The sequence below is a fragment of the Leptomonas pyrrhocoris genome (assembly GCF_001293395.1).
Source record: "Leptomonas pyrrhocoris isolate H10 chromosome Unknown, whole genome shotgun sequence".
NCBI lineage: Eukaryota > Euglenozoa > Kinetoplastea > Trypanosomatida > Trypanosomatidae > Leptomonas > Leptomonas pyrrhocoris.
The window spans coordinates 2,568,916-2,588,238 of record NW_015438357.1 but is presented as its reverse complement, the minus strand read 5'-3'; the positions used below and the strand labels follow the sequence as shown (position 1 = coordinate 2,588,238).

General features: G+C 55.7%; 5 protein-coding genes across 7 annotated transcripts; all 5 read left to right on the top strand.

Annotated features, from left to right (window-relative positions):
* Positions 1–271: 271 nt before the first annotated feature.
* On the top strand, positions 272–874 carry ABB37_00864 (hypothetical protein; the record flags this gene model as incomplete). 2 transcript variants are annotated; one of them, XM_015797233.1, is made up of 1 exon in its annotated part: positions 272–874. In XM_015797233.1, the coding sequence occupies exon 1, from the start codon at positions 410–412 to the stop codon at positions 872–874; it is 465 nt and encodes a 154-aa protein (XP_015665241.1). In that variant the 5' UTR covers positions 272–409. The 2 variants fall into 2 exon arrangements, with proteins under 2 accessions (XP_015665241.1, XP_015665240.1); XM_015797232.1 differs by having other exon boundaries at positions 308–874.
* Positions 875–1,327: 453 nt separating this feature from the next.
* Positions 1,328–4,805, top strand: ABB37_00863 (TATE DNA Transposon; the record flags this gene model as incomplete). The annotated part of the gene is made up of 1 exon (XM_015797231.1): positions 1,328–4,805. The coding sequence occupies exon 1, from the start codon at positions 1,728–1,730 to the stop codon at positions 4,803–4,805; it is 3,078 nt and encodes a 1,025-aa protein (XP_015665239.1). The 5' UTR covers positions 1,328–1,727.
* Positions 4,806–5,058: 253 nt separating this feature from the next.
* On the top strand, positions 5,059–7,610 carry ABB37_00862 (hypothetical protein; the record flags this gene model as incomplete). The annotated part of the gene is made up of 1 exon (XM_015797230.1): positions 5,059–7,610. The coding sequence occupies exon 1, from the start codon at positions 5,307–5,309 to the stop codon at positions 7,608–7,610; it is 2,304 nt and encodes a 767-aa protein (XP_015665238.1). The 5' UTR covers positions 5,059–5,306.
* Positions 7,611–8,515: 905 nt separating this feature from the next.
* ABB37_00861 (hypothetical protein) lies at positions 8,516–11,270 on the top strand (the record flags this gene model as incomplete). Of its 2 annotated transcripts, none has more annotated exons than XM_015797229.1 (1): positions 8,516–11,270. In XM_015797229.1, exon 1 carries the CDS (start codon positions 9,537–9,539, stop codon positions 11,268–11,270), a length of 1,734 nt encoding a protein of 577 aa, XP_015665237.1. In that variant the 5' UTR covers positions 8,516–9,536. The 2 variants fall into 2 exon arrangements, with proteins under 2 accessions (XP_015665237.1, XP_015665236.1); XM_015797228.1 differs by having other exon boundaries at positions 9,221–11,270.
* A 684-nt stretch (positions 11,271–11,954) lies between these two features.
* On the top strand, positions 11,955–18,817 carry ABB37_00860 (hypothetical protein; the record flags this gene model as incomplete). Its single annotated transcript, XM_015797227.1, has 1 exon — positions 11,955–18,817. The coding sequence occupies exon 1, from the start codon at positions 13,364–13,366 to the stop codon at positions 18,815–18,817; it is 5,454 nt and encodes a 1,817-aa protein (XP_015665235.1). The 5' UTR covers positions 11,955–13,363.
* Positions 18,818–19,323: the final 506 nt, after the last annotated feature.

Here is a 19,323-nt window from a genome sequence, read left to right as displayed (position 1 = left end):
TCTTCGTTTTTCGCTGTTATTGTTGACTCACTGATAAAGCCGTATGAACTCAAAGAGGAGCACCAGAAGATACCTCAATGTAAACCGTGCTGCGTGTCTGGAACGGACAAGGCGTTCTTCGTAGCTGCGCCATCTAGGAGAAGGAAAAAACAACAAAGAAGAAGAAAGCGTGGCGTGTTTCTCTCTCCTTACCGGTGATTTGTTCTTTTTTTTGTTTCTGATTTCCACTCGTCACCAACTTCCTTCCTTCCCTCCCTCCGTTCTTCCTGCAGTTTGTGTGTTCGTTGTTGCTGCTGCTGACACAAAAGTAGGCTGCCTCGCGTGCCTTTCTGTCCCCTCCCCTCTCTGGTGGGTTTTCCTCGCTCAACATACTTTTTCTGTTCCCCTCTTTTCGGGGCTTCCTGCGCTTATGGAGACTGCATCGATGCCCAGCACCGGTCTGCAGCAGCTGCGTCGTGTCCGCCGTGCCCGCACGCAGTATGAGCGTCTGCAGCGCCCGGACGATATCCAGCCTGGCTACCCGATTCCGAGCATCGAGGGCTGGGTCCTGCTCTTCTCGAACCTGCCGGAGACGACGACCCAGGAGGACATCGTGAACTTCCTAGTCGCCTTCAAGGAGGCCGACCCCGACTACTTCAGCACCGTGACGGATGTGAAGATCCCGCTGAGTGCGGACTGCTACTGCGCCGGGTACGCGTTGGTCGAGTTGAAGGATCGCACCGGCTTCGAGCGCGCGCTGGCCGAGCTGGACGGTGCCGCCTTCCCCGGCAGCGATACCCCACTCGTGGTAGCGGCAACTTTCCTGGGCGAGGAGGAGGAGCCGGAGCCGCAGGAGGAGGCCGCTGCACCGGGCGACAAGCGCGCTCGTGATTAAGCAACGACAAGCAGTCATCGAACGAGGTTTTTTTAGTTTTCAACGTGTGTCGACGTGAGTTTGTGAGGAGTGTTGTTGTGCAAATTGATAAAAGAAGAAGAAGAAATCACGTCATGAAAAGCGTCGCAGCGAAGCAAAAGGTAACAACTGAGGTGCCTCGTTGAGGCGATTGTATTCGGGCATGCTTATTGCGCTACAGTCGGCGGTCACAGACAGTCCAGTCAGTTTGCCTTGCACCATCCCCACCTCTGAACATACGTATTTCTGTGCGCGTGGTGTTGTTCGGGAAGAACATGTAAAAAAAAACAAAAACAGAACCAAAGTCATTTGTGCGGGTTCTCCAGTGCCATTTCAGTGCGCGCGCGCTGCAGCCCAAAGCGAAATGACCACTTTTCCATTTGTCCTGTCTTTCCATTTTCTTTCAAACGCCCTCTCCTTGTCGCACTTGCCGTAGTGCCGCCTCCAGCACTGTTGTGAAGAAACGAGTGAAAGCAAGTCGTGGCATAGAAATTACAACGATTCCATATATTTGTATTTTACTTATATTTTCAACCCATTTTTCTTTTATATACATATATTTCTATTTCTGCGCGTGGACCGCTGTTGTCACAACAGCGCATTCGTCCAAATCACCCCCAAAGCAACTCACTTCTCTCTGCTTGTTTTGGGGTTTTCTTCTGTGTGTGTGTGTGCGCGCGATTTTGTTGTGTGATACTGAGTTGGAAAACGAAGTCAAATGATGTAGGTAGAAAAGGATGGCAAGTCAGCTCTGCATTTGGTAAAGCGAAGGTGTTTTGAGCATTGGAATCGGCACTGACGCTTTGGTCATGTATTACTCCGTTTGTTAGATGGAATGTGGCAAAACACCATATCTGTGTTCTTTACTCGCTCCCTCGTCTCCTCTTCTGATTCGTTTCTTACGGCTAGCTCAGCCAGTAGAGGTGGCCGGACGGCACAACGCGACAGAGATTTTTCCTTTAAACGACAGGGGCGGGCTGCTACCTGGGGGTCCGGCCTGCCCGAGAACGTGGTATATCCACCCAGGGAAGCCCCCGCACATCAGCCAAATGGCCTGGTCCGCCGTATCAGAAGGTACGCGGGCAGTACACCGGCGGTGGCTGTACGAGCTGCGCGCACTACCGGCCGACCTACTGAGCAGGCGCAATTTGGCTGCGGCAGTGGTAGAGTTTGTACGCCGCATCGCGGTGACAAGACAATGGAAATGGTCGACCACCGCGAAGGCCCTGGCGTCCGTCAGTGGTGCGCTGCAACAACTGCCCCTCTACACCAATCAACGCGAACCGATACATCTCAACCGCTACCCGGAATGGCAGAAGACAGTGGCCGCCGCGCAGCGTTTCGACCGGGAGAGTGTCGCGGCTCCGCCGTCCCCTATCACTCAGGAACAAAAGGACGCGGCGCAACGGAACTCACTACGGCAGCGCGATCAGGAAGCTTCTCTGTTCCTCGAAATGATGTGGGCATTTGCGGCTCGCGCGGGCGATTTACGGACTCTGCAGTGCAGGGATGTACGCTTCACGGGGGAGGAACCGCCACCATTTGTGGACGGAGGTGTGACAATATGGCCAGATCGGTATGGCGTAGTCCTGACAATGAGACGCGGCAAAGGGGCACGGTTCCGAGGGCCGTATTCTGTTCCGTCAACCCTGCCGCGCGAATCGGCGCTGATTCTCGCGCACCTCCTCCGCAGCCGGCGACCTACGCAGCACCTGTTTGCTCGACCGACCGAAATCACCGACACCATCCGCACGGCCCTGCGCCGCGAGAACCCTTTGGCAGCACTACCGTCAGTACGCAAGGGCGCGCTACGCTGCATGGCGGCGAACGGAATGGCAGAGCACGAACTGATGATCATGTCAGGTCACCGACGCGCCGACACACTCCACAGGTACCTGGGCTATGGCCACCAACTCACGACGGAGGCCGCAACCGCGCAGGCCAACGCCAGCGCGGCCCTTTACGAACTGAACAGTTCGGCCTAACCGCACCTACAACGCAAGACTTAGCTGTCGACCCCACGGAGGTATATCGAGAGATTCAGCGCCTCAAGGGCGCCCACAACGCACCGCCGTTACCTCCACCAGGACAATGGCCGCTACACCTCAAGAAGACAACTCCGCTGAACTGGAACGCAGTTTGCGACATGACAACTACCAAGCCAGAAACACGGGCTTTCCTCGGACGAGTGGGGATGTTTTTCACGCCTGAGCACTTCACCGGCTTTAGGACATCGAGGACAATTAAGAAATGCCACTTGCCGATGGCAGATATCGACCGAGCAGTGGAGATGGGGAAGATGGAACTGTGCCCCGCAGCCGACAACATCGAGGGTAAGCACCTCCCAGAAGGAGTACACGGCGTTAACGTTTTCGCAGTACCGGAAATGAAGGGCAGGAGACGACTCATCACCGAACCGCACCTAAACGCGTGCCTCCAGACGAGCGACATGCCGAAAGTCCAGTACCCAACGCGCCTAGAGCGAAGGCAGAGTTTGCGGAACAAGCGGTACATGCTTCAAGTGGATTTCGAAGCGTACTATGACGCCACCCCGCTCCCTGGTGAGTTGCGAAACTTCTTTGTCTTTCGCGCCCGCAACGGCGCCTACTTCCGTCTCTGCACACTGCCTACAGAAGCACGGTGGAGTGTCGCAGTGGGTCAGGGTATTACGTCAACAATAGTCGACGTCGATACACCAGTAACGATCATGACTATGATTGACAATATCTTGATTGCAGCGGACGAAGGACAGGAAGAGGACTTTTTGTCGGCTGTCCGCAGGATTATGGCGCGTATACGCGGCGCCAACCTTCTCACATCGCCCGATCGCGAATCCTTGGCAACCATGGACGACGCGTCATTGTTGTCGTTGGCTAAGGAACCGAACACCTTTCTCGGGGAAGAGTATAGGTGGAACGGTAGCGAGCGCTTAGTGCGCAACTCGGCGAAGAGTGTGGCGAAGTTGATCGTCGCGTTACGAAAGCCCGCCTTCACAATTCGGTCCTTTGCGTCGGTGGTGTCGCTCATGTTTTACATGTTGCACACCACACTGATCAACCCTGCACGTGCATTCAGCCTGGCACGGGCCTACCGAGGGGCGGCCCGCCTGGTTAGCCGAGGGTTCGATTGGGACGACCCACTCCCTTTCCTCCATCCACAAATCCACGCCGCCCTGCACGAGCTTGGAGCCCGCTTGGTGCACAACCCGTGGCAACCCATCGCCAGGGAACGCTCCGCCACGTACTCGGAAGACAACTACGACGTGGTGTGCTTCACGGACGCCTCCTTAGGCGGGTGGGGCGCGTACGCCCACAAACACCTGCGCAACACGTCAAGGGAGGCAGGCTCCGTCGGGCCACTCGATGGCGCTGAGAGCATCACCGCATATCAGCAGATGTGGGTGAATGAGCTCGAGCAGACCCGGTTGCCACGGGCACGTGCACCCCTTCGGGGCCGCGACTCCGCGGAAACTGACGACCGACCGTACTTCATGGCCAAGCACTCGGCGCACGCTGAACCGCGCGCAGCCGAGTTGATGCTGCGGCAACTCGTCGAGGAGGGTTTACCGGACGGTGCGAAGATAGCGCTGGTAACGGACCATTTTCCCATCGTACACGCCCAAAAGCAACTCAACGGTTTCGGAGGGATAGGCCGAGGGCTGTCTCTGAACAAACTGTACGAGTACGCCTATGACGTGTTCTACGAACGAGGGATCAGCGTTGTCTTTTTCTACATCGCCGGACCAATGAACCCCGCGGATACGTTGTCGAGGAACTTTGGGGATTTCGAGCCGAGGCAGCGTGGGAGCCTGGCTCGCACGGTCGTAAACGATGTGGCCTTGCCTTTGCTCTGCAACACGTTCTCTCCGCTCTGTGAAGGAAAGGCAGAAGTGCAGGACGGATGGGCACCGTAAGGGAGCGGACAGGTGGAGTACTATGGGGGAGTCGGTGTCATGCCACCGTAAATCTTGCAACGGATGAAGTGCGACCGTAGGGAGTGACGAAGTAGCATGCGCGTGTGCCGCCCGTTTGAGGGCGAACACAATCGAGGTTCCGCCCCACTGGCGCCACTTGAATGCAACACGCGTACTTCCTTGATGCTGGGCCGTGGCGTTTGTCAACTGTTTCCTCTCCTCCTCATTCCCTTCGCTTCTTTATCCTTTTGCAGCGCATGTGTTAACAAGAAAGCCTCATAAGGCCAGCTGTTCCTACATAGTGATCCTACATTCCTCTCTCACTTCAAACGCGCGTCGACACCGGAGACTTGAGAGACAACCTTATTGTTGCAGACGATTCTGAAAACGTCAAAGAGAGAGAGAGCGGGGCGCTGCGTGCCGTCCTCTCCTTTTAGCTCCCTGCTTGTTTGCCCCCCTCATCAATTATACACCCCCGTTTCTTCTCCCCTTTGGAAGCCAATGAACCACCCCGAGGACGGCGTGCGCAAGCTGAACTCCTTTCCGCCGCTGTGGAAGGAGGTAGCTAACGTGTGCAACGTCGCCTTCCAAAAGGTGAAAAAGCGTCCCTCGCACGACCTCGGCAAGGACTATAATGAGCTCCTCGCTCAAATCTGCGATGCCTACGGACTAGTGTACGACTTGACCGCGTACAAGTGCTCCAACTACCCAGCCCTGGTGCGCGGTAGCAACTCCACGCCGGTGGTCGGCCAGACGGAGGAGAGCACGCAGGTGCTGGTGGTGTACTACCTCCTGCGTGAGCTGCTAAAGCGGCAAGTCAGCATCGTCAAGACGACAATCCAGAAGGACTCGCTCAACTCTTACCTGGATGCGTTTGAGAAGTTCACGGCGGGCGCCAACCTGGTCAAGCCGATCTTTACCTATCTGCACTGGACGTGGCAAAAGCGGGGCATGCCACCCGAGCACGTGATTCAGCCGACGGAGATTGTTGTCGGTCACCTGTGGCTGGACGTTATTCTCTCGCAGGAGCTGAAGGATTCGTTCAGGGCGAAGGTGAACGAGATTGTCTGCCGCGTGCGCTCTGGCGGTGCTACCAGCGTCGGTGAGATGGAGAGCGTGAAGCGCTTCTCCCTCAACCTGGGCTGCGCCACCGACGTGCGTCTCGTCCTCTACTCCTCAGTGGTGGTTGAGACGTACCTGGGCAGTCTCCGGGCCTACTACATGGACAAGAAACCCACCTACAAGCAGCTTGGCGTCGTGGATTACATCCGGCAGTGCGTGAAGGTGGTGAAGAAGGAGGACGTGCTGGCACGGTGCTTCCTCATGCGCTCCTCCTACGGACAGGTGAGCGAGGAGGTGCTCAAGGTTCTCCTGCTCGACGAGAAGGATTACTTGCAGCCCTATTGCAAGAAGTACCTTGACGTGTCGCAAAACGAAGACCCGATGCACCACAAGGAGTTCCTCGTCGCTCTCTACTCGCTGCTCGGCGGCGGAGCCGACAAGTCGTGGATGGAAGACCTGCTGAAGAGCACCGTCGCGCAGTACACGGCGCGGGAGCTGCGCGCGACGGCCGGTGCAAGTGAGCCCCAGGTGGCGCTGCGTGTGCTGCGCGATGCGTTGCACGTCTACGAAGTCTTTGTCGACCGCGTCTTCAACAACTCCAAACGTCTGCGTTCCGCCATTCACGACGGCATCGCTGCGAACCTGGCCGAGTTCGAGAGAGGCGGCGAGGGCGGCGACAACGCGGCGAAGCTCGCCAAGTGCCTCGCCCGCAACGCCGCGGAGGTGGTGAAGACGGCGCCGCTGAGCGAGCTCGAAAAGGCAGACAACTGGGTTGCCGTCTTGTACCGCCTCTCCTCCAAGCAGGACGAGTTCAACAAGGCCTACACGCACCTCTTGCAGGAGCGCATCGTGGCGAACATGTTCAGCTTTGAGCGCCACACCGACTTCGTCGCGCGGGAGGAGAGCTTGCTGTCGGGGCTCCTGATGCGAGATTCCAACTTCGGCTTCGTTTTTGACTGTATGCACATGGTGAACGACGCGAGCCGCAGCGATAGGCGGGTGCCGACGGTGGAGAATCAATTGACGGTGCGGCCCTGCGTGCTCGGCGCCTACGCGTGGGGAGAAGTGCGGCGCGCACGCGAGCTCGATACGCGGCTCATCCCTGTCGAGCTGCTCTCCATTGTCCGGTCTCACATTAGCACGTACGAGGCCGTGAAGCACGGCCGCAAGCTGCTGTTTTCACCGGAGCACTCCGGCTGTCGGGTGCGGATGTGTGTGCCAGGTTGCACCACGCCGGTGACGCTTGTGGTGTCGCTGCTGCAGACGCGTCTCTTGCTCGCGATGAATGCGACGAGCGAGTGGACGCTGGATGGGCTGTGCGAGCGGATCGCCGCAACAAGCGCGGAGTGTCTCCGCGCACTCAAGCCCTTTCTCCAAACCTCACTGCTGGAGGAGAAGGCGTCGAACGTCTTCGTGTTCGACGCGGCCAACATCGCCGCACAGGGTAGCGCACAGGAAGGGTACGATCTCCGCTGCGTAGACTTCAACACGCATCAGAGCCACGCCGGAAAGTACAGCCCGTCTGCACGCGCAGACAAAACGCACGCGTTTGCGATTCAAGGGGCCGTTGTGCGACAACTCAAGGAGAAGGGGCCGCTGCCGTTGGAAGCGATCATGACCAGCGTCGGAGCCGTCTTGAGTAAACTGTCGATTCAAAAGCGAGATATTAAGAAAGTGTTGGAGAAGCTGATCGAGCGCGAAGTGGTGAAGCGCGACGATGCAACTTTTTCATTCATCCCGTGAAGGCTTTTTCCCAACTCCCTTATTTATATTTCTTCCAATTGCTCTAGAGCGTTTCTTTTTGTCAGCGATCAGCGTAACGTTAAAACGCCTTGTTTCTGTTGTGCTGCCTCTCTCTGTATGTATCTTTGCGTCAAACGATCAGAAAGGATGGAACTGGTAATGCGTCAATCAAAGCGTGCGCCGATGCTTCTGGTGCACCTGCAAAGACGAAAAAAGGGGGAAAAAGAGAGCAGCGTTGTGCGCGTGCTTCTTCACCGATTTCCGTCTGACTACGAGCCTTTGCTCCACGTTTCTTTCGGCTTCTGCGCTTTGAAATCCGCTGCGCCTCCGGGGGGCGAGGGCGCCAAATTTCCTGTCCCTCCGCTGTCCTTCTTTCCCTTTCCTCCTTTTGGCTCCCCCCTCCCCAGGCGGGCCCCGGCGCGGGCGGCGGGGGCGTCCCCCCCGCGCCAAGGTCCACGCCTCCCCCAGGGCGGAGCGCGCGCCGGCCCCCCCCCCCCTCCTCCCCGGGCGCGCCCAAGCCCGAAAGCCGCAAACCAAGCGGATTTTCCCCGCGCCCCGCACCGAGCACATAAAAAAAGAAGCTGCTGCTGCTATTCACCCAAAACCGAGAGTTGTGGGCAGCTTTTTCGTAACCCCGCATACATTTTCAGTATTTCGCCCTGGGCATTTCAAACGAAAAAGAAAACCCTGAAGCGCATTAAGCTGCGTGCATCGCATGACACTCGCTCACACCAGGTTAGTGCCCAAAAGGCACTGCCCACCTGCAGAAGAAAACTTCAATGCGTTAGCCAATCCCACGGAAGCTGCATCTCTCTCTTCCCCCTTACCGCTTTCTATTGCAAGTCGCTTGAATCTCAACTATCTCTCTCTTTTCTTTTTTTTTTTTAACAATTCCACCATCCACAGCGTACATATCTTCGACACGATGGAAGGCATGAAGTGTCCCAACAACGCCGATGCGTCGGAGAGCAGCATGCCGTTTATCATGTTTGAGGTGTTTTGTGCCTGCACCTTGACGATGAGTAGTTTCTTCGTGTACCGTTATCGAAGACAGGCGGAGACCCGCGCCCAACAGCGCTACGATAGACTCAGTCGTTTTGAGTTAGGCACTGACGTGTAAAGCGCTCCTTGGATATTTAAGCGAGTTTTGTTGAATTTATACTGAGCTCACCACTTTTGCGCTATTCGATGATCACTGAAAGAAACGAATAAATAATTGGTTTCTTTCACTTTGCTTCGATGATATCTGCTCTTTGAACAGACAGTTATGTATCAGTCGTCGTTGTTCTTTTGCAAAGCTTTTTTCAGTTATTTTCAGCAATGGAGTCTGTAACGAAACCTCATTGGGCTTATTTTCCGCTCTGTACTCTTGCAGTTCACACACTCAGCATAGAAAGCTATAACGGTTACTTGCCAGTTAGAAAACAATGTCGATGTTTTCAAGACGAGTTTTGTAACTGGAACTGAAGTTACTAGTACAGCTATTATTATTATTATTGCTACTAGCTTACGCGCGATGTATGTTTATAGGCATTTGCTTAGCTACAGTTTCCCGACTGTTTCCTTCAGTTTGTCCTCCATGCTATCCCTGTCCTTTTTTTTTTGTCACAGAAAAGAGAAAATATCTAGTGTCTTTTTTTTCTCCCCTATATCGAGAACTTCAAGCTTATCATCATCTCATCAGCTTTTGTTTTGATCTTTTTTTTTAAGAACTCATTTTTTTCTGGCGGGCGCGTTTCCTGTTGTCGTTTTATTTTCCTCTTCATCGTCTTCATCGTCTGCATCGTGATCTGGTTTTCTGCGTCTTGGCTGCTTAGGCTTCGGTTCTCCCGTCTATACTCTTTACGGTTCAGGATTTTTTTTTGAAAAGCACAAGTTACGTGTACTCATTTCAAACAAAGCATATTCTCACGCACTTCAAAGAAAATGGACAGCCAAAACTTTTCTCGTGTTACATACGACATACCGCAGGAGCAGCTCAACTATTTTGACTCACGGGCACGATCATCAGAGCGCACGGCGCCTTCGACAAACGTGCGCGCAGCGGATGAAAACAGAGAACTGCCGCACTTCCGCGAAGCTCCTCAGCGTGCTCCCCAGCAAGTTTCACAACGTCATTACGACGATGATGACGACGACGAGCCAAAGTTGATTTCGAAGGGAGGCAGCCTTTCGGATCAGTATCAGCAGTTTTTTGGTGGTGCTCAGCCACGTGACGCCGGCGCTACGCGATCGAACAACACCGCAGGTGCCCAAGCCGGCCATCGCTTCCAAAGACCTATCTCAGAAGGAAATTCGAGTGACGCGAGTAGTTACACTCAAAAAGCGGCTGAAAGGCTGATTGTGCGAGAAACCGCGCGACCTCAAGTGCGACCAGCTCGGCCGACATATCCTGCGGCAGTAAACCCACACAGCAACGAGTTCGGGGGAGGAAATGATACAGCCACTCGAGACACGGAAAGTGACGATGTTCACCGAGGTCACAATTCACCATCTGCAACGACTCAGCGCTCCGTTACAAACGAACCGCGCGGGACGACAATTCCGTCAAGCACCGCTGCTCGCGGAAACAGACGCCGTGGCTTTGAAGAGGATTTACTTTTGACTTCGCATAGCGATTACGAACAACGACGTGGCGACCGTCAGGAGAAGCAACGAAAATCTTCGTTTCTGAGTGGCACCCCAATGTCGCGCGACTCGCGTTCTCAAAGAAGCGAGAGTATCGCTTCAGTTGACGATAGTGAGGCGATGCATCGGTTGCCACGTGACTACAATCCTCGTCCCGGCGAAGCTACTTCTCCAATGCTTCACCCAGCTGCACTGTCGCAGCCACAGCAACATGTGAGGAATCAGTCTCGCGTTTCGAAGAAGGAAGCTGACGAAGAAGAAAAAATTCGTGATGAAGAAGAAAACTGCACGTTTCATCCACAGATCAACAAGTCCTCCACACGGCGCAGCAACAATGTTCACGAATCACCGTATCGTGGCAGTGAGGGAACCAATCCGCCCCGCGACAGTCCTGGTGACTGTGAGGAAGCGCCATACGACAAGCTCTACAATAACGCAGAAAACATACGACGAACTGCCGAAAGTCGTCGCACGCAGAAGAGGGTGGATGAGATGGCAGCGGAAATGAACGAAAAATATGGTCCGCGCTCAACAGCAGTAAATCCACGTCGTTCAGCGGCCGAACAGAACACAAGCTCAGAGAAAGTCTTTGTTCGCCTGTACGCCGACGCACAGCGCTACAACCGTGAAAAAACAGAGCAAGAACGACTTCTCGAACTGAAACGTCAAGAGGAGCGCAGTGAGGCGCCTTTTGACTGGAATAAGGGTAAAGAGCGCAAGGAAGACACGAAGGAAGAGGTTGCAGTGGGCGGGGAAGCAGCGTCTGCCTCTCGACCACGGAGTTCACCGTCGCGACAGAAACCGTTGAAAAACCGAGCATTTTTTGAGCGTTTAGCGCGACCTACGAGTGTTACAGTGTCTTTCCTCAAGCAGAAAGAGATTGAAGAGCAGGAGAAGCAAGAAAAGGTGCAGCATGCATTAGAGCAGAAAACGTCCGAGATGGAGGAAATTGCGAGCTACGACTGGGGAATACCGACGAAGAGTTTCACCTTCGCCGATCTTAAGTCTCAGAACGCCATGTACGTTTCGTAAAATCTATTAGACATATTTCTCTCTCATTTTTCAGCGCCCGTCTGGACTTTTTGCTTACTTGCGTTTCTTTTTTCTTTCCGTTGCTGATTGCTCAAGATTTTCTATTTCATTTTTCCCTTTTCGTTGCTGAGGCCAGATTTTATTAGCTAGATGATTGAGTTTTTTCCCCTTGTAGAAGAGCTTTTTTTTTCCCACCTTTTTTTGTGTGGAGTTCATTGATTTCAAAGGTTGGGTTGCTTGATGTTGCATTTAAGCATTACTGAAACACAAAAAATGCTGCATCACTTCATTTTTTTTTAAAGATTGTTTTTTTAGACATCTTCATAGTTCCATCAACACCCTTCAGAACAATAATATCAATTGTAATGATGCAAGGAGGAAATGTGATTGCAACGATGTGTTGATATTTTTGCCTTGTTAGTTGTATCTCTCATTTATTTTGTGAGTCATTGCAAAGGAGCGTTAACACTTCAGTTTTATTGGCTAGTTCTAGCGATCTACTTAATAATATATGCGTTGATAATTGCTGTCAGCAAGTAAAAGAAAATGAACATGTCGTTTTGTTTTGCTTTGACAGCAGTGGCATGTTTAAGTCATGTTTCTTTGGTCTCTTTAAACCGAACTCTTCTTCGTCTCTTCTGACTATTATTATTATTGTGTGCGCTATCCCTAATAACACAAAAAGGAAGATATATATCCAATCAGACTCAACGATGAAGAAGTTTCGCAGTGGAAACTCTGGACCTTATACAGCGGAGTATCATGCACTTCTTGGGGCGACACCATGGATCATGGTTCGTCGCCTCTTAAGCCACGCGCAATTTGGGTCGTCTGAGAATGATGGTACACCGCAGCTATCGGAAGGTGACATCGCAACAGTTTTCTCGCAGTTTGGTGAGATCACCGACGTTCGTTTTGTGCGCCACCAAAAGACCGGACGGTTTCTTGGCACTGCATTCATTAAATTTGCTGATTATCGTAGCAGCATCCTTGCCGCTGACGAGCTCAACAGTGATTTCGAGAAAGGAGAGTCGTTTTTCTTATCCGCTTCTCAAGAAACTGCGGCGTCAGGATCAGGTCAGAAAGGGATTACAGTGGAACGCTGCGAAGAGGCTGTAGTACCAGCATTATACAGCTCAGAGATGGAATCCTACCCTCAATGGTTGTCACGGCATCACGTTTTTTCGCAGTGAAGAGTTCTGATCACTGCGTTTTCCGGAAAGCTTCGAAAGTGAACTGCTCCCTCTTACGGTGAGCCCCAACTGTTATCGAAGTAAAAGATGGAGCTTAATGAGATGCGCTCACGCACCGCTGCTTTCATGCAACAAGATCCGTCTCCTTATGGAAACAAACCATTTGTGCAGCGATTGCGATGGTGTTGCGTCTTTTCTCGTTCTTGTTATGTCGCGGCTCTTTTCGTTGGCGTTGTTTGATGAGGTCCTGCTGTTGAATTAGCCTACAATTTAACCGAATGTTGGGCCCAACTTAGTGGTATTTTTGTAACTGCCAAGCTTGGATGAATGGGCTGGTATTGTTCTCAACTTCAACAGCATTCAAATTTTGGATTTGCTGACATGATCGTTTTGCGTCAGCATTGTCTTGAGAGCCACCTGTCTCGCTTTCGGTACATACAGCTTCGCTTCTGTTTGGCTGCCGCAATCTTCTTGTAACGTTATGGACTTGTTATTTCCATCATTCTTCCCCCCTTTCCCCTACCAACGACTCTCGCATTACCACTCATCACAGTGAGCTTTGCAGACCTTCTCAAAGGTATCTGTGACTGCGTCAGCGTCTGTGACTTCCCGTCCGACTTTACTAGTACTGCAAACTGTGTGACTTTCATACCGCCACATCATTCAGGAGCATATTAAAGTGCACGATAAGCTTTTTTCTCGTATTTTGTGGCTGCGTTTGGGCGCTGGATTTTTTCCTTTATTGGCATTTCTGTGATAGTTTTATCCTATTGTTAGTGGCCCAGTTTAACAAGTTTCGCAGGAAATAACCCTCTTGAACCTTTTTTTTTTCTGTTTTGACTGTTTTTACGCTGCGGCGTCTTCTTTTCTTCTTTTTTAATTCTGTTTCTCAGAAGGCCAATGGAAGCTGCGTGCCAACGGTTTTGTGACGGAGACATTTCCAGTCTTTTTGATATAGTAAATTTTATCGATGCCAGAAAGTCACATGAAAACCATAGGCTTGGCACTAGGACCCTAACTGCCATAATCAACCTTCTCATCCAAGAGGGTGCGGAGCTGCGGCGCGCACATGGCAAAGATTATGGCCTTCCTAGTCCTCCTGCATTTTTCGCCACCCGCGTTCTGGCACAGGTAGGGACACGGCAGTCAGAAGAGGGTTCCGAGGTGCAGCGTGCTCTCCTCGTTTTAGGGCTCCAGCGCTGTCGTGACCTGTGCCTTGATGCGTACTTCGGTCTAGGACGGGCGCAGCGCTATTACGTGATTATGTTCGTCAAACTGCTGACGATGCTTTACGGGTGTACACCACAGGACCTCCTGCACAACGAGACCTCAATCAACATGTTAACCGGCTGCTTAGAGGCTGGGCAGAGCGCACAACATTCTCCCGGGGCAGTAAGTTTGTCGGAAACGGCAGCACGTGCGTCGCCGCAGCAACACGCCGGAAGCACCTCCGGCAACATTGCCGGCAGCGGGCCTTCGCGTGGGAGTCACGCGCGGTCGCCGCCGCCTCCGCGCGACGGGGCACCAAATTCATCACGACCCTCTAACATTCAAAATCGGAGCGCTTTACTGGTGTCCATCCCTGGGGTATCGTTTGACATGCCGTTGCGCGCAACGCGCGGGTATCGAGACTTGCCAAAGAAGCCCATCAACGCACCGTTCGCAGTGAATCCGCTCTATGAGGATGCGTCTTCACCTGGTGGTGAGGGTAATGCTAGAGACACAAACGTCATCAGCAGACCGGACTCTCCTGTCTCGCCCAGTCCTGGACTGGTAACGGTGGCGTATTCCGCGGCTCCAGAGATCACCATTCCAGCGCAGTTCCCCACCCCCGTTGTGCTCTTCTCTTCCTACTACGGCCTTGGGTGTGTGCCGCGGTTGCCGACAACGGACGACTTGGCCCGCCTCGACGCGTGGCGACAGGAAAGCCAACAACTTCCGCGCCCGCCGCGTGACTTGCAGAAGTCTATTATTAAAACTGGCAAAGGCTTTGCGGAGAGCGGCGACGCGGGAAGAGAGTTTGGCAGGATGCGACTCGCAGCTCTGCGCTGCAGCACGCCAGGCCCTACATCGGAGGCCGAGACGCCGACTTTTTTGGTGCACAATGAAGACAACTTCGCTCCTGCAAACACGGCTGCTGCTCCGTACCAGCGTCTGTGTCGGCAATCCCTGCTGCTGCAGCAGTACATAGATCACGGAAAGCTGCTGAGCTGGGGCTCTGCGGCGAAGGGTGCGCTCGGACCGTCACGACAGCGTCGCCCCCTACGCGGGTTTGACTCCTCCGACCGCCCCGCGGCAATCGCACCGCCGCCAGCCCCGCCCACCAAAGCCTCTGCGCCTCTGAACAACCCCGCCACCACCGCGGCACAGAAGCAAAACGCACCAGGCAAAGCCACCGCTAGCGAAGCAAAGCCAAATAAAATAGTTCCCACCGCCACCAACACTCACAGCAACCACGACAACAGCCCACCGACGACTGTTGAGAAGGCCCCGACACCGCTGACGAGCACGCGGGCCGTCTCGTCGGGTCCGCAAGGCTACTCCGACGTTGCTGCAACGCCGACGGCCACTCACGCTCAAAACGGTCCGCACCGCGCGCCATCGAGCCCGTCAGGATGCGAGGAGTACGTCTACCTCCCCACACCCGTTTACACGACGGCGCGCGTGGCGGCGATCGCGTGTGGACTTTCCGTCACCTACGTGGTCACCACCGAAGGCGTTCTCTACAGCTGCGGTCGTGGGGAGAACGGTCAACTGGGGATTGGCATGCGCAGCTTGCGCTACGCCGAGTCGGGGACGAGCTGTCTGCAACGGGTGCTGCTGAAGGAGGACGAGACCGTCACACGCGTCGCGGCGGGAACGGCGTGCGCTGTTGCACTTGCCGGCGACGACACCCTCTATTGCTGGGGCCACAACGTATATGGACAATGCGTGAAGCTGCCAGACCTCAGCCGCGTCTTGACACCTGTCCGGCTGCGGACCTGCGCGTACAAGGTCCGTGACATCTGCTTTGGTCAGTTTTTTGGCGTACTGCTCTTCGACGACGGAGGGATGGGCACGTGGGGCATCGCCTCAATGTTGGGCGTCATCACCGCGGAGAAGGCACAGCGAGAGAGTTTGGCACCGGATCAGTGCAAGTGCGCGCGTCACGTGGTGCGGTTGGAGCTCGAAACGGACTGCCCAATGGCGGCGGTGCGGGCCGGTCCATGGCACGCGCTGGCCATCTCAAAGCGCGGCGAGGTGTACACGTGGGGCGTCGGCCGCGGTGGTCGGCTGGGCCACGGCACCGACGGCGCGGAGGTGAAGCCGCGGCTTGTTCAGGGACTCAGCATGTGCTACGTCGTCGACGCCAGCTGCGCGAGCGCGCACACCGCGGTGCTGACCAGCTCGGGCAGCGTGTACGTGTTTGGCGAAAACGCGGAAGGTCAGCTCGGGCTGCGGGGCCGATCACCGCGTCGCCTCCCTATGGCGCTGCCCCTGCCTGGCAAGGCGGTCGCCGTGGCCTGTGCACGGGAACACACCTGCGTGCTCCTGCAAGACGGCGACGTCGTCGCCTGCGGGTCGTACCGGACGAGTGGCGTCGGCCTGGGCTACGGCACCCGACTCTGCGCCCCAGTGCGCATCCTCACCAACTACGTCAGCCTGACGCTGCAGTGCGGACACTTCCACAGCCTCGCCGGCGCGCTGCCCCGCCGCACCGCGCTGATGACCGTGGGCTGCTCTACCATCGATGAGGTGTCACGCATTTTGAGTGTGGTGGTGCGCAGCGGCGTGCGTTGCGCCGCCTCGGGGGTCGGCTTCCTCGTCGTGCTGTCCGAGAACAACTCCCTCGTCTCGATCGGTCGCGGCGAGCGAGGGCAGCTGGGCATTGGCGACTGCATGAAACCCGCCAGCAGCGACGACGTCACCGTGACGCCGAAGTTCACGCCGGTGCAGCTGCCCAGCGGGGTGGTCATCCAGCACCTTCGCTGCGGACCCGACTACGTCGTGGCACTTGACCAAAATGGGGCGGTGTACGGGTGGGGCAGCAACGAGCGTCAAAAGCTGGGCCAGCCACTTCAGGTGGACTACGTGTACACCCCCGTGCGACTCAGCGGCTACGGGCAGCAGCAGCGCATTGTACAGGTGGCATGCGGTGGCACGTTCATGATCGCGCTGACCGGTGACGGCGACGTTCTGACGCATGGTGAGGCAACCTACTGCGGACTCGGGCGAGAGTTGCGAGACTCGCGCAAGCTGAACGTCAGCACCCCAACCGCCATTCCTAGCCTGCGCGACATCGTCGCAATTGCAGCAGGTCGGCGACACGCCATTGCCATGACGGCCTCGTGCAACATCTACGCGTGGGGCGTCGGTGTTCTCGGCTGCGGGGCTGCTGCTGCTGCTGTTGCTGTTGGGCGTGCTGATTCTGTCACGTCGGCCGCCTTCACTCCGGTGCGGGTGGCACTGACGGAGCATATCCGCACTATCGGCTGCGGCGCCCACAACTCCTTCGCGATTACCGATGACGGTGCGTTGTGGGTGTGGGGGGTGAACATGTACGGCGAGTGCGGAGTGCCGCCCAGTTGCGAGGGCGGTGCTCACGTGACCGCGGCGGGGTCGACACCGCAGCAGCCGGATGGCATGGCTGCACCAGAGGACGCGGTGCGGGTAATGCAGACACCGATCTGCGTCGCCCGGCAGGTGCGTGACGCCGCCTTTACGAGCCAATTTGGCCTGGCGGTGTTTGAGGATGGTCAGGTGCGTGTGTCGGGGCGGGTGCGTCACGGCGGTCGCAAGTACTTTTTGCCAACCTTCCACAGTGATCCGCAGCCGCATTTCTCGATTGAAGTGAACGAGCCGGTGCGGGGGCGCTGGCAGGGCGAGAGCTCCTCAATGGGGTCCTCCCAGTTGTCGAGGGTGGAGGCGGCAGCAGCAGCCATCAGTGCAGCGCCCGCCCCGCCGACACACGCAAGCAAACGGGAGGTGGTCAACTTAGGCGACGAAGACGAAGACGATGCTGACGAGGAGGGCGATGACAGCAGCTCTACCCTTTCCTCCGTCGGATCGGGGAGGGTTTCCCCCCAGATGCACCCGTCTGCCAGCGCACGGCTGCCGCCATCCTCTGCGGGCACCGCCGCGGCGTTGCCGGTGCAACGTGCGTCGTGCGCCGCGGTAGCCGAGTCTCGGCGCTCCCCGCTCAAGGAGGTGGCACAACAGGAGCTGCAGCAGCAGCTGGCACCGAAGGTGGTGTCGCCGTCTCGTGAGTCCACTGGTGCACCCCCCCGTCCCTCCAGCAGTGATGATCACACAGAACCTCCCGTGGGTGTCAGCGCCAGAGCGTCAGCAGAGCCCCCGACACACACTACTACCACCCCCACAATCACCCCTGCCTCAAATCCGCGTTTGCCGCCGGTCCGTCCGTCCACCAGTCGTCCCCACTACGACGAAGCATCCACAACGCCTGACTGGAAAGCTGTGATGAGTAGCTCAACGGGCGCGGCTCCTAGGCTGACATTGGCATCACCGCATGCGCCGTTCATCGCCACAGCATCAAAGATGGTGAAGGAGGGAGAGGTTTTTGTCCCGCTGCCATCCGCGCCGCGGACGTCACACCTGCGCCCAACAGCCGTCGCGGGTGCGGCTCGAGAAGCAGCGGAGGCCGCGGCGCCTCTTCGTACCTCCAGCGTTGACTGCGACGCGGCGGCGGAGACGGAGGCGGAGGCGGAGGAGGACTTCCTCGACAGCGTTGTGCAACGCGCTGCTCTTGAGACAACACATCCTGACCGCGGCGCCTCCTCCGCGGCCGACGTCGAGGGTTTGCTGCTTTTTCCGCTGGAGACTCCGTGGCACGAGCACACGCCGCGTGTGTCGGAGACGCCGGCAGCGGAGGCAACGTTCATCGGCTCGTCTTCGCTGACGTCGCTGCCGCTGCTGCCCCGACCACCACCGACTCCGCCACCGGCGCCGCTGAGTGGTGCCGCACGGCCGGCCCAGCCCCCCACAAAGACTGCCCCAAACGTCGCTTTGCGCGTCGCTACCTCCCTTCCTGCGGCGACTGCGAACTCCGTAGAGGCAAAGACGTTCTCCAGCAGACCTGCTAACACAGGAGTACCTACAAGAAATGACGGCGCAAAATCGGCGAATACACCAACCACTAACACCACTGCTACTGCTACTGCTACTGCTACTGCTCCCATCGCTGCAGCAGCGGAAGAGAAGCGTGTCTTTGGCATCCGATGCTTTGCCGGCTGGGAGCAGATTTGCGTTGTGATGGAGAAGCATCGACCGGTGGCGAAGGAGGTGCGCATGGCACAGGATGGACTGAAAGTGCTGTTGCATGAGCCCCGCAGCGGTGACGAGATGCGGATGTAGGAAAGAAGACGTTGCAACCGCAGAGTTAAGACGGAGGGAAAGTTTTTTGTTGTTTTGTTGATCACGCTTCTTTAATACTCCACACACATCGCTGACGTCGAACCTGCGAAGACGTGTGAACTCCTCCTCTTTTTTCCCTGTAAGTTCATCCGCCTGCTTGTGTGGTGTCGAATTGGCGTGTAGTAGCTTTGAATGGAAGCCCTTACATATATATTAGGTTTCACGTGTATTATTACTTTTATTGGACTCAGCAGCAAACCACCGCCACAGCAGTTTGTACCCCCCCCCTCCGCTTGCTCTTTCCTTCTTTCCCGCTCTCTCCCGCTCTCTCGGCACACCGCTTTATTCCAACGCATTATGTTTTTTCTCCCCTCCTCTTGCATATTCCCGCTCAGCGGAGAACTTCGTTAACGCGGCGGACCACTGCTGCAAAAGAAAGAAAGAATGAATGCAAAACGGAACAGTCAAGCAAACAAGGCGGTCTAACTTGTTTTGTATTATTATTA